Here is a 15034-nt window from a genome sequence, read left to right on the forward strand (position 1 = left end):
TAGAGGAAGCTCAAAATCAGGATTTGCAAAAGTTCGATTCATCAACCTCACATGTTGAAAGAAGAAACTAGAAGGAGAAAAGACATAGGTAGAATGGGGTAGGTCCCACCTATGTCATTGTTGCCTACCTCGCTGATTCCACCTGCGCAGATCTGTCCAGGCGAGTTTATAAATCATATAACATAGCAGCGCACCCGTTTCGATCTTTAACATGCTATATGACTGTATGGATTTAATCCATAGTAGTGTAGTACTGTGTTATCCGTGGAATGTTTATGTTTAAAAGTAAAGAAATCTAAGACTCATGCTTTATCGAAAGGTGGCAGTGGCACTTTGCTGCTTCCATGTGGCCTGGGCCAAAGTTTGGCCCCTCTCTCTGATGACGATGATGATCATGATCATGAGCTTCAGCTTCACTTTCACTACACCATGGTTGCAAAGGATCAGAATTCAGAACCAGAGACAGCAACTGTGGAGGGAAAAGCAAACGACGTCGTCATCTTTCGTACCCTGTCTAGGATTCCCTCCACACGCCATCATTACTTCTTCTTCCTACTTTTTCCCTCTTCTTTACAAACCCAACACCTTCCTTTCCATCTTCACAAATCATTCACACTCTCACTCCTTCTCCTGAATCCTAAACGACATTCGTTTTCACCTCTTATTTTACATTCCTTCGTCTTCCTTCCACTTCTTCCATGGCAGCAACAACACCTCGATCCATCCCCGACATTCCCATTGATTTCCGAGCTCCTCCGCCCTCTCCCATCGCCTCCGGCCGCCGTTCCTCCTTCGCTAACGACGACGTTCTCACCGAGTTTCTCGAGACCTCGCTCCGTGTACCTGACCTTATCCTTCCCGACAAGATCTTCCCCAAACAAAATTGCCTCGAGACGCCTCCCAAGGTTGATTTTAGATCCTTGTGCTCTGATCATGACGACGCTGCGTCATTGTCCGACGTCGTTTCCGACTCTCTGGCGAGAATCGGATGTTTTCAGCTGGTGAATCATGGAGTCCCGCGGGAATTAATGACCTCGACTAGGGAGGTTGCTGCGCGGGCGATATTTCAGGTCTCGCCGGAGAAGCGAGCGACGGTGACGAGATCGCCGCCGGAGAAACCGTGGGGGTTCGAAGAGTATCATTCGGATGAGGACGGAAGTGAGTTGAGCGAGGAGTTCGTATGGTGCAGAGATCATGACTTAAAGTTGAAAATGGAGGGAATTTCGCAAATCGGATATTCAAAATTCAGGTAACACCAAATCATGTTACTGTATTTTCACAATACTAAACCGATCCGACCCTCAAAATCTCGTCCATTCAACCATATTGAAGGATTGATTGATACGAAATAAAACAAATTTAAACACTCAAATACAAGGAAGAACCAGTAAACTATTGAATGAATATATTGACACTTTAATAAAATATTTTGTTCATATCACAGCCTTGCTATACAATTTTGATTATTAATCTCTGAATCAATATCTTAACAGATTCACCAATCCAGTTTTAAGTACGTAGGCACTTAAATTGAAGTATTATTCTCTCTCTCTCTCTAATATATATATATATATATTAAATTATTCATGTAACTGGATTCTTTAGTTGAGGTTCTATCCCTGCATATGAAACTTCTTTGTTCTCTGGACATCCCTGAAAATTTAACTGTTGCAGCAAAAAATCTTGTAGTGCAGATGGTGTGTACAGTATAGAAAGTGAAAAACAAACACATTATAAGCTTATGTGACACGCAAAGCAAGGGAGAGAAAAAGTAAAGAGATAGTGAAATATAGCAAGTAAAGGTGGGGCATAATGATTTTAAGTGCCTGCAGATAAGCTGTAATTTCACCTTTGGTGTGCAAATCACTTTACTACTCTACTGTTGAAAAGCACATGTCATCATGAAAGTTCTGCTCTACATATTAATTATGTCCCAAAACAGTGAATAACATGCACGCTTGGAAATGTGATTGATAGATCTCTCTCCTTTTACTTGCAGCAAGGAGATGGAAGCTCTGATGTCAGGCATAGAAAAGGTGGCCGAGAAAATTCTGCCGGTGATGTTGAAGAATTTTCCCGGAGAATTAGTTACAGGTGGCACTGATGATGAAGAATTTGGGACAGTATGTTGTGTTTATAAGCACAGCCAGGATAGTATGGCAGAGGGATGGGCTAATTCTTTGAAATATGATGTGATCAGAATGCTGATAAGAGGAACAGATTACTCTCACGCCTTGTGCTTGCATGTATGTGATGGGTGTTCAGAGTTTCACGTTTACTCTAAGAAAGGCTGGCTCTCTTTCTGCCCTGAACAAGGCGCACTTATAATCACCGTTGGAGACCAAATCCAGGTTCATTTTCACTTCTTCTCTACTCTGTACTTACCTGTTTTTCAATCTGCTTGAAAAACATGGCTTTCATCAACTTAACTCAAAATTTATATCCTTACTCACCGTTATCACCACTTTATTCATTCGTCATTATTATCACATTGTTACGTTAGAAACCTATTATTCCCACAAACCTTGACTAAAGTTGACAATAATTTTCTTAGTGGAAATAAAAATCTAAAAAAATTCACTAGCAGTCCCATGCAAGCAATCTTAACAAGAAAAGTTCCATGAAATCACAATTATTTTAAAATCACAGCACGTTATTTACTGAAGTTATCAACAACTATTAAATAGTTGTTAATTATTACTACTTAATTGTTAATTGAATAACTTTACTACCAACTATTCAATAGTAAATGGTAACTTTAATATGATAAATTGACAATTTCAATAAAAGACATGAGATTTCGAGATAATTTTATCATTTCTTGAGATATTTTTGTATTTAGACTTTTTGTGTGAGATTTGAAGGTGTTTTTCAAAAAAAAAAAAAAAAAGAATCTACACAAACCTTGATTCAAATTGACTAAAATTCTAGAAACTACAAACTATAATTTTTTCCATGGATTTTAATATAATTCTCTTCAGTAATGGAATAAAGGGGTGGAATGGAACATGGTAGTATCCCCTTGATTAGCGAGAAAAAGAAGTAAATAAGTTTGTCCTCGTGCATATAATTAGATTTCACCTTTAATTGAAATACAAACATAATGCTTTAAGCTGCTTTTATGTCGACTTTATTACATGGTACATGATCATTAGGATCTTTTTGTTCATTATTTTAATATATAATGACAGCTAATTGGGGTAGCGTCATAATGTGATATAGTAAACACGAGGGACCCCAATTCATGAGTAAACAAAATGGTGACAAATCACACTGTTCTATCTCTTAATTAACAAATTTTTTTTTTTTTTTTTCGTGGGGGTGGTTTTCTCGTTACAGGCAACAAGTGGTGGGCTCTACAAGCAGGTGATTGGAAGGCCAATCTTGAAAGGAGAGAAAGATCATGACAGTATTTCAATAGCTTTCCTTTATTCTCCTCCAAGCAACAGAAACAGTTCTCCATCCAAAAAGGAAAGAACTATATCATTTGGCCAGCAAGCTTTGTTAGCTATAATTCTGACCCTAATCTTCCAATTCTTCATTTTTGTCTACAAGAAATGTTGATCACAATCTTGTTTTGGAGAATTGTTGTGCACAGTTCAGTACAAATTACACGAGTCATATCTATTTATATGTGGTGATTACAAAGATTATTGAGAGTCTTCTTCATATATAGAGCATAATAAATATTAATTTTAATAAAGAATTGCTCGGACGGGGAATCAATATGGCGCTCTCCAAGGCATAGAACGTAGAAGAAGAAAAAAGTTGCTTCCATATCTAAGTGCTTTGAAAATTCTATTGAAAAAAAAAAAGTTGTGGGATTACTAACATCATTCCAAACACTTTATAATTACAAGCTTATTGAAATTATTATTTTTTATATGGTTATTTGGTTGGATCATATTCGAGTTTTGTTAAATCTAATTATAGGTACCTCTTCTAAATATATTTTCTGCTTTTACACATATTTGAACTCAAAATTTCATGTTTAAGAGGCTATAATCCGTTTGACCCAATTGATTATGTTTAAATAACTTTACTTCCAAGTAACTGCAGTTTAGTGAAGTAACGCTTAACCTGGTTGATCATATTGAGTAGATTAGCATGACCTGGCTGTTTCGTGTTTGAATTCATCTTGCTTTTAACGACCCAAACACACACACACAATCTGTCCAATTAAAATGTTATAAATAATCTAAATAAAATTTTGTGTGGCATTTTTTTAATTGATTTTTTTTATAACAGCATCCACATTTAATTTATTATTTTTTCTCTCTCTCTTATTATTAATATCATAATGAATTTATATTTAATGACATCTAAATGACATATTTTTATTGAATAAAATACAAATGACGTGGTACATTCAATCTATCTAAAATTTTTTCTAATAATAAGTAATTAAGAGGTTGTTTAGTTAGTTAATGAATGTAGAATAAAATCTATTTGGGCGTAAAATTTTATGACACTTATAAAATGCCTCATAATAAAGACCATGAAAAATAGATGTTACAAGAAAGATGAGGGAAAGTTTTATCAAATAAAAAAAACAAAGAGAGAGAAAGTAACATGTGGGTTTCACAGATGAAGTGTTCCAATTTCAAACAACCTAATTACCTAAATAAGCTGAACAGTTGAAATATATGAGAATTTGGATTTAACGACTGTATGTGCCTGTAAGATTTGAACTTTTAAAATTTAAATCAATGATCACGGACTTAGACTTCATTTGAGATTAATGAATAAGTGAGTTTATTTAAATTATTGACCTGGATTCTAATAGCTCAGATGATATAAATATTCATTACCCATATTAAATATAGTCACTGGATTCCAATTCAATATGTGATGGCATTTATAAGGACAGGGCACAAAATCACAAATGCTACAGCTCCAATTTAAAACAACCAAAATAAATCATTGACGGGAAACGCTTTGTTGCTAATTGATAAATCATGTCATTTTCGCTGTTTTTGATATTACTCAAACAGAATGACACCAAATCAGCTCATAATTTGGCGCCCAATTAGGGTGGCCAGCCCAATACCCAATATGACAAGCTGTGTAGCACTATTTGCAATGGATAAAAGGCATATTTTGCATATAAATACGTATAAATTTTGGATTATATTTATTAATTTTATATACTTTTTCCTTGTCACTTAATTATAAACTAAATAAAAAACTTTATTCTAAAATTTACTTGTATCTTCTTGTTTTTGTATCATGCAACCAAAAAAAAATAATTGAAGAAGAAAAATAAAAGAAGACAATCAGGGGAATTAGATATTGGATATATTAAAGAATGAGATAAAATTTAGGCATGATCTATCCAGATTCTAAGCCAAAGAGAGATGAAATAATTATAACTAAACATTTCAAAAACCTCTCAAATTATCCAATCTCATATCCTAAGGCTAAAATGTATATTACAAATATTGGAAGGGTTTTTTTAAAAAAAAAATTGACAGTTTCCCTCTTTTCCTGTAGATTTTGTTTATGTCCTTTATTTATAATTTTAATTTGAACTCTATGAGTTGTTTCTAAGCTCTCAATTAAGATAGGATGTAACCTAATTAAGATGGATTTTGCTGGTTTATTTTGTTTTATTTATTTTTCCTATTGAACTTAATTTTTTGTCTATGAAAATTTATTGTCTATATTTATATTTATCTTTCTTGTCTTAATTACTTTTTTATATAAAACGGCCACTATATAATCTATCTATGGGTTGAATTGAGAGGTGAAGAATTAATTTAGACATAGAGAGATAGATATGGATAACTAAATTAGAGATAATTTAAGATGTATGGTGACTTAAATTGCAGTTTCATGGTTTATTCATTGTCTTAATAGGATTAATAAGAACTAATTTAACCTTAGATAAATATACCCTAACATACTGAGAGGTAATTAGAATATTTTAGTAATAATTGTAACTACAAATAAAGAGAAACTAATTAACTAAATTAGAGTAAACTATCACAATAGGTGAATCCTAATCTTTGGTGCTTGTTTGATTGGCTAATTCATAATTTTTATCATTGTTATTTGCATTCTTTTTTTAATTGTTAAATCTCCTTATTACTTATTGGTTCTTTGAAAATAATAGAGTGTTATTGTTTTCCCTTGTGTTCCACTTTTGGAATACTCCAAAAATTATTACTATATAGACACAGAAGCAATCAGCAATTTATAAATAAATAATGCAGTTTTGATTTTCTAACTTTACATAAAATTTCAGTTTAGTTTTTCAATTCTATGAAGTATTTTTTTTTGTCATTTAATTTTAGCACTGTTTATCTTATCAATGAAAAATAAATGTTATACTTTTAAATACTACTGTCTTAGTCCCTATTATAATGTGCTTTTTATAAGAATTTTTTGATCATTAATGTAAAGTATCCGGTGAAATATTAATTATATTTTGTTAATATTATTCTTATTTCAATTTATTAATTATGAAAAAAATGTAATACAAATTTAATTTTTTTTTTCATTTAAATAAAAATAAAATAAAAAATTTATATTTTCAATCAAAATTAATGACTCAACCACTCTCCTTGCTTTTGGTGAGGTAACTAGGCAAGCCTTATAATAAGAAACAGAAAGAGTAATGGATTAAGTTTAATTTTTAAAAACATAAAATTATTGGAACAAAAGTGCTAATAATTATTCAAATTATTATTTATTTTTTCAAACATAGGTGGATTGTAGTTGGCAATTACATATATCTAGTTGACCTTTTGAAAATTCGACAAAATTTCAAAGCATGCGTAGATTCATTAACATCTTTTAATCACGTTAACTAACTAAACTGCAGACGTCACAATTTTGGTCAAAAAAGAAGCCTAAAACGGTCAGGTTTAACTACTAGTTTCCCGCCTCACCTCCGCCCGGCCTGGTTTTATTATGAACCCTAATGAAGAAGAAGAAGGGGTGAGGGTAAGAAATTCCTTGTCCATATGGCCATGAAACTAATCATTGACATCAAAACAGAACTTCACACGATTGGCATAGTAAGGTTTTTGATGAAGCTTTTCTACATCGCAATGATTACAAGCTTAGTCAACAAAATTTCTTGGAGCCTCTGACCAAGCCACTTCACATTTAGTCATCAAGAAACAGTTCGCCCATAGCAAACTGATGCAATGTAAAGGTTCTTTGCCCATTTCTCCTGCAAAAACCCATCATAACACGTTCTCACACACCATACCTCAAAAACCTACAAACAAAAGATTAAACGCAAACTAGGAAATAACAAACGATCCACCTTAACATGCGTACTAGGAAAAACCGTAGTCCTGAGGGTTTCCTGTGTTTCATCGGCAGGCTTCCTCCTCGGCACACTGAGCACAAAGGCGGCCTGGTCCCAAGTTGCAGCAGTCGCTGTTATGCGGTATCCATGATCCCAACGCTTGTGAATCCCTTCGCTGGGATAAAGGAAATCCAGTTCAACCACCTGAAATTAATAGGGCATCAATAATTGGTTATTTTTGCAACGAAGCTTAGCTTTGTAAGTATAACCCGTAGGATAAAGGCTGAGTCAAGCATGACCTGGTCAGAAAATCCGGCACCCCGTGACATAACTACTCCCCATCTGACCCCTGAGGTGGCCATTGCAGTAACATAAAAGCCTTCCCTCCATTTTTTGTTAATCCACTTGAAAGGAAATGAATCACTAACTTTATAAGATTGCTGTACAAATGATGTGCCTGGAATACACAAACTTATGTCATCAGCTGAAACTAATGTTAGTCTTTGCTGATGCACAACAGGATGATACTAGAGTAACTAACCCTTGGACATGATTACTAATGAGCTCCCGTTTGTAGCTCCAGCAACTGAACTGATGTAGTAATTTTTTTCCCACTGCTCCATTATCCATTCCTTCAACCATAAAAGAACAGTACACTACCAATTACTACTAATTAATAACCTCAAAGGGATGCTTCAGCAGTTCACGTTTCAAAAGCTTCACACCAACAAAAAATTAGCAAGTTATGAGCCATGCACTAAAAATTAAAAGCTCAGCCAGCAGATTAGATCACCTTATGGAGAAACTGAGGAGAAAGTTCATATACTTGGTCGCTGAAACCAGTGCCTGCATCCATGATTATGGCCCACAGGTTTGAACAAGAAGCGACACTGCTTATATACAAGCCATCCTCATTTCCCTTTTCAATGTGCTGGGAAAGCCTTACATCTGACACATTGTAGTGATATCTGCAATGCAAAAACAAGCAATCCTCAGGCACAAACAATTCTTTATATTAAATAATTTAAATAAATAGAGAATTGTAATGAAAACAACAACATCCGACAAATAAACAAACAAGCAGCGCAGTCTTGCAGAACAAAGTTCACACACTGTCAAACCAGTAAAACAATAATTCACAGAGACTACAATTAGATAAATAAACGCAGAATGTCTCATTGTATCAATTTATAAGTGCCACAATGCCAGAAAGTAGTGCATGCATACTGCATAGCATGGCCTACGACTTATAGGCACATACCTTTGTTTCATAGGTCTGCGAGCATTGTATATACTTATCCATTGTGTTGCTGGGAGACCCATTCGGAACTTCTTTTTTGGTTGCTCATCGTCCTCTTCTTCCATAGCCAACCGACCTCTCTTATGACCAATTAGCTTCACACAGAATAATGATAGCTTAGAATTCAATGTTAACCTCATAAAATTCAAACTAGAAATAGTGAAGGATCATCAGTACCTTTTGTGCACCTTCTGTATTTATGGGTCTAATGTCAGGATTTGGACCAACAATCCCATCAAACAGAGAAATATATTTTGCATAGTTAGGATCTTCGTCAAACTTCAAATTTACTACATGTTCAACAAAAAGCCTAAAAGGCTGAGGGCAGAAGCAACACAGGCACTCTGGAGTTGTTCCCATCTTCTTCTTGCAAACAAAAAACCCTTTGTTTTCTCCCTGAGAAAAACATGCTAAAGACTGAGGATCTGAATGGAGGCATAAGAACATGGAAACTAATTTAAAAATGTCCAACCTGGAACCCCTGCCAAGGAAGACGACCTCGAAGAAGGAAAATCAACGTATAAGCAAGGGATTCCAGATCATCCCTCCTGCTGGCAGTTCTCCCTAAATGTGCATGCACACTAGCATAGCGGACAGTGCCCCTAACAAATGGAATATCATGAGCCAAGAAACAATAAGTTAATATGAATATAGAAAAGTCAAGTTACGTTAAATATCTTAAATGGTTCAAGTTCAATCAATTCTACCTAAAAACATCTGGCCTTTGGTCATATTCCACATGTACACCTGTTGAATTATCCCGCCATCTAGAAGCTATTGGCCAAAAACATTTATTAAATGCTCCATTAAAATGGGAAAGAGACAAAACACTAATTGATAGATAATACTTAAAAAATACCTAATCCAAGATCAACAAGAAACAATCTTTTCTCGTCTGGGGTCCCTGGAGAACCGAGCAGAAAATTTTCAGGCTTCACATCCCCATGCACATACCTACAGTATTTGAATAGATATCGATCCATCAAAAAGCTGAAAGAATAGGAAATACTGCATCTATTTTAAAACACACACACACATTGAGCCACCGATAGTCTGATACAGAGAGATAAGCAAGCAGAACCACCCCTAACCACAGGAAATAAAAACAAAACTCCATATGGTAGACATTAAGAGAGTGAAAATGTCTCAGAAGGTAAAATAGAGGGAATTACCCGCGCGAGTGCATCTTCTCCAATATGGATATTGCTTCAATGGCAATACACGCAACCATTTCAGTGGACATTCTGAAATTGAATAACCAAATAAACTTAGCAACTGAAAATATAAAAAAACAGTACAGAGCATACAATTTGTACATATATGCCAGCTAATATTCAATAAACTCACGAATGAGAGTTATTATTCCAGACATCCCACAAGCTAGGTCCCAGCATATCCATAACCTGTAAGCGTAAAGGTCTTAAGTACAGGCATTTTTCAAACAAGGAGAAAGGTGAAACCAGATAGAAGAAAACTAAATTAGCCATCCAAAACTTTAGAATCAGCTAATAAACAAGATGGCCAAGTCACATACCATGATATAATAGTCACCTTGCCTGCCCTTGTAGTGTACTCTTGGCACACCATGACTACCACCTAGAGTGCTGAACAAATTGAAAAATATTCTTATTATAAAATCAATCATAAACATCAATCCACTCCACAAATAACTAGAGAAACAAAGAATTAAGAATCAACAAAGGGGAGCCATGAAAGAATCAATCATGTCACTCACTTGTATACTTGCCATTCATGTGGTGGCCCATAGTTACATCCTTTACTACTTCTATGCTCAAATTTCAATGCAACCTGAGGAAGAAGATAAAATCTGAGGTCTTCAGACATTAAACAAACAGAAAAACGCAAAGATATCACTTCTCATTCAATAATGGCAGGACAACTATACCTCCACAGCTCCAGGTCCAGTTCTCTCATTCATATTTACACCATTAACACGGTGACCAACATATACTTGTCCAAATCCACCCTTCCCCAGTTTTTTCTCTATCTTATACCAAGGGGAACCACCGACTTGAACCTGTCACCATAACAAGTAAAACAGACACACATCATAATTAAAACAGTCAGAAAAAGGGAAATTACAGAGAAGGTAACTCCCAGAAAAAAGGGTAATTATAAACCAGAAAACAATTCATGACCTTTAATCCTGCAACTAATATATATATATATATATATGAGAAAAGAGACTGCTCAATATAAATGCTTTCAATGTCAGAAAGTTCACTATTAATTCCCCCACGTACAGACCCACAGCATGTTTAGACTTTAGACATGTGCTACAAAACCCCAGACGTAATTTTCGAGCCCCAAAAGTAACTTGACTTTCACTTATAGGCAGTTGCAATTTGTAAATCATAATTACATGTGAGCAAACGGCCTCTTGTCCCTTCAACCCAATGGGAAAATAACAAACCGAAATTGAGTGTTCATAAGTGTTTGACTTTTAGTCTTTCTCGGTCATTGGAAACACTGCAGTTAAAGAAAACACAACTTCTGGTTTACGCCTAAAACTAGAGACAAATCGCGGCATCCATTTAATCATAAGGCATGGATGGATGAATCGGGTATTTGATCATGAGACAAAAGTAACACTCAGTAGTCAGAAGCAATCGCATTTACACAACAGGAACGCTAACATGCATTGTATGAACACTGAAAAATCCAAAATCTGCCTATCTAATTCAAATTATCGCTTTAAAGGGGCTCCTCTTTTAAAAGTGTCCACAACAAAGTGCTTATAATGCGTTAGACCTCATACCCTCTCAGGGACAGGAGCGGTGTTCCCCTCATCTTCACCAACATTGGCCTTATCGTTGCTCCGAGCTCCACTATCCTGATCACCCATTTTCTTCTCCTCTATCTCTTCCTTCTCCTCTCCGCAGTCGCCAACCACACCACCACTGGCCCCACCACCTGTGGTGCCAATACGGAGAAGAGCTTCGTCCAAACCCCTTTTCGCCTCCTCCTCCTTGGCCGGGACAACTACGTTGTCATTGACCGCATCCACCACTACCTGCTTCTGTTGCTGTTTCAGTTGCTTGTTATCCTTCGCCGCCGCCGCCGCCCTTCTCCTCCTTGTCCTCGTTGCAATCGCTTCGCCTTCTTCGATCGGATTAGGCTGCTTCTCTTGCTGTTGCTTCGCTGCTATTCGGCCCCTGCGCACTCCACTACGCAGCACCGGCATCGTTCATCCTTCAAATCTCATCCCACTCTCAGGAATACCAAATAAAATATTAAAAAAATAGAAATTTTGCGGCGCCAAGTTACTATACCTCCTTCCGACGACACCCGCCAAATCCAGCACCAAAAACTCGAACAAAAACTTTCAGATATTCGATTCAGACCCTGTCAATTCCGGCCAAAACCAAAATGCAGCACTGCAATGAAGGAAATTCGACCAGTCCAACTAATGCATCAAACAGGTTCCGGTGTTTTTCCTCTAGAATATCTGGAACCCCACAATCTGCAAACAGCGGATCGTGGCATCCAAATTAGGGTTTTCGAAACGATTACACTGAAAATGAAGGAATCAAGGCGTGGAAGGGTAACGAGATAGAGATGGACTGGGGGAAATGCTTGATTACTTCCAGGGAACGAGAACACAGCAAATTAATTTTTATATAATATACTCTGTGCCAGGGGGCGAAAAAAAAAAAAAAGCATGAATGAATGTAGTTATGTGTGTAATGTGCTTGTGTATTTCCCTGACGTTCGCTCGAGACCGTTGATGGTCTTAATCATACGGCTAGAAAAGGGCTTAAAAAAACTATCATTTGAAAGGGAAACTCATTCGGACCAGTTTGGGTGCTCTAGCTCTGATAAGATTTGAATTATTTAAATTTTTTTGATAATCCAAATTTAATTTATTATTATATATTATATTTTAAAAATAAAAATTTAATATGATATTCAATTTAATTTAAAGGATCCAATTTAATATTAAATTTTTTATAATTAATATATATTGGCTATTTAGATGTAGAGTTAGGAAAACAGGTTGAACTCACAGGCTAGCCCGTTTAACTCTCAAAATTTGACGGATTGAATTAAATAAATTAGCTCATTTTTTAAATTGGTCTGGGCTAGCCCAACTCATAAAATAGCTAGTTTGGCCTGTAGACTAGCATTTTTTTAAAAAATAATTTTTTATTTTTTAATCACATTATATCTTTTTATAAATCTATAATAATGATATTATTTTTCAAATATATAATTTATGACTCCTAAATGTTCTTTACATTTGAAATATAGTGTAAATTCTTTTTACAATATGCAAATAAAAATTTTGTTGTAGTTTGTAAATTGATGATTTATTAGTTTTTATAGAAATATTTTGAATATATATTATTTATTAATCTTATAAGATCTATTAATTGAAATCATAAATATAAATTCATGAAAAAAAATAATGTGAATTTATATTCAAATTTTCTTTCTTAGTGCAAAAGATAACACACCTAAGCGAGAAGATGATTAATAATAAAAATCTAGCAAAATAAATTTTTTTGGTTGAATTCTATGTTTATTTTATTTATTTACAAGTTCTTTAATTTCTAATTTACTTTAAAATGTAAAATAAATATATATATTTATATTTTATAAATTTTAAATTATTAAAAAAATTTGATAATTTTTTGCAAGCTAGCCCACTAAAAAATGAGTTAGTTTAGGTTTTTCAACTTGCTTTATCTAGTAAGCTGGCTCAGTCCAACTCACAAAAATGCCAGCCCACACAGGCTAGCTTGAAGGTTGGCCCATAATCCATTTGTCCAGTGCTATTTAGATGTACTTTGCACAGTGTAGATTTAATGTAGTGTTAATCTAAAATGTACCGAGTATATCTAGAGAGTCAATATATAGTAATTATAAAAAAAAATTTAATATTAAATTGGACCCTTCAAATTAAATCTAAATCATATTAAAAATGAAAAAATTATTAAAATTATTTTATAATTTTTATAAATTTTTATATTAAAAATATAAAATATAATAACGGGTTAAATCTGGACTATCCAAATCAAAATTTAGATGGTTCAGACCTTATTATAGTGATGAGCACTCAAACCAAACTCACTCCATTCACTTTTATCAAGAATCAAGAAATTAAATTAAAATTTATAGTAATGTTTTTATGAGAGAATGAAAAAAATGTATGTAAAGAACAATTAAGTAATGCGAGTTGTGATAATTATTTTTCAGTCTCTAAAATATATCTATCAATTAATTTTAAGAAAAAATAATAGAGAAGTTTTAAGGAGATTGATTAATTCAAATTAGATCACAAGTGTCAAACTCAAAAAATTTATAAGTTTAATTTTCAATTTTATAATTTCATTGTGATAAATTTATAACTTATGTTTTAAATTTTAACAAAAAAATAAATTTTTTTATTTTATAACCATGTTAAAATTTAAAAAATAAGTTACAAATTTAACATAACAAAATTATAAAATTGAGAGTCGAATTTACAAAGTTCTAAAGTTTAATACTTGAAATCTCATTTGAATTAAATGATTGTTTTAAGATTTATTTGTCATTCCCCTTAGTTTTAATATGAAAAGATTTTTTTACTGTTTTAAGAAATAAAAAAATGATCATTAAAACTTGTAATTTGGTGTACCGTTCTAGTCATTTCTTTGATAAAGTAAGTCATTTTTTTAAAAAATGTAATAACTAATTTTTAGTTTTGAAATTCATCGATAAAAAATTTGCATAAAGACACTTGTAAATTACTATTTTGTTCTAGTCATTTTTCAACAAAAAAAATCATTCCTCAAAAGAAAATAGTAACTAATTTTTTGTTATTAGAATTTACTCATAAAAGAATTGCATAAAATCTTATAAATTATTATTCCATTTTAATCACTTTCCTAATAAAACAAGTCATTTCTCTCTCAAAAAAAAAGTAGTAACTGATTTTTAATTGTTAGACTTCACTAATAAATTTTAAAACAAAGATAAATATGTTATTTCATTAAAAACATGTCGTGCAAATTTCTCAGGAGAAGAAAATAATTATCACACTTGCTCATTTCTTTTTTTTTTTTTGGTACAATGCTCATTTCTAATTGTTATTTGTGAGATAATTTTTTTAATCATTTTTTCTATTTTTATTCTTCACTTTTTTTGAATGAATCATGAAAAAACTATCATCAAAAGTCAATATCAATAGATTACCATTATATCTGTATCTACACATACGCAGATCTATATCTATATTATAACAAATAAAACCTTACGATTATAACTATAAGTAATCCATATGACTCATTGATTATTAAAGAGAATTACATTAAAGTTTTATATAAGAAAATTAATTATTATAAAGTTTATTGATAACTGAACTAAACTATATTGACAACACAACCAGTTTTCAATACAATTTAGTTCAATTATTAAAGGACTTTGCAATAATTAATTTCTCTGTATGAGACCTGATTGTAATTCTCCCT

General features: G+C 33.3%; 2 protein-coding genes across 2 annotated transcripts; one reads left to right on the forward strand and one right to left on the reverse strand.

The window, feature by feature from the left end:
- Nucleotides 1-435: 435 nt before the first annotated feature.
- Nucleotides 436-3653, forward strand: LOC129291574 (1-aminocyclopropane-1-carboxylate oxidase 1). The gene is made up of 3 exons (XM_054929028.1): nt 436-1249; nt 2000-2351; nt 3340-3653. The coding sequence occupies exons 1-3, from the start codon at nt 699-701 to the stop codon at nt 3562-3564; spliced, it is 1128 nt and encodes a 375-aa protein (XP_054785003.1). The 5' UTR covers nt 436-698; the 3' UTR covers nt 3565-3653.
- A 3314-nt stretch (nt 3654-6967) lies between these two features.
- Nucleotides 6968-12203, reverse strand: LOC129290200 (casein kinase 1-like protein HD16). Its single transcript, XM_054926915.1, has 17 exons — nt 11855-12203; nt 11341-11774; nt 10468-10599; nt 10297-10370; nt 10096-10165; nt 9909-9964; nt 9734-9805; nt 9421-9515; nt 9269-9335; nt 9034-9163; nt 8739-8957; nt 8523-8656; nt 8055-8229; nt 7803-7893; nt 7561-7718; nt 7277-7465; nt 6968-7180 (listed from the first exon to the last, which is right to left on the reverse strand). The coding sequence occupies exons 2-17, from the start codon at nt 11764-11766 to the stop codon at nt 7121-7123; spliced, it is 2148 nt and encodes a 715-aa protein (XP_054782890.1). The 5' UTR covers nt 11767-11774; nt 11855-12203; the 3' UTR covers nt 6968-7120.
- Nucleotides 12204-15034: the final 2831 nt, after the last annotated feature.

The sequence above is a fragment of the Prosopis cineraria genome, unplaced genomic scaffold (genome assembly GCF_029017545.1).
Source record: "Prosopis cineraria cultivar Desert tree isolate PC_DT_omini unplaced genomic scaffold, ASM2901754v1 PC13, whole genome shotgun sequence".
Taxonomy (NCBI): Eukaryota; Viridiplantae; Streptophyta; class Magnoliopsida; order Fabales; family Fabaceae; genus Prosopis; species Prosopis cineraria.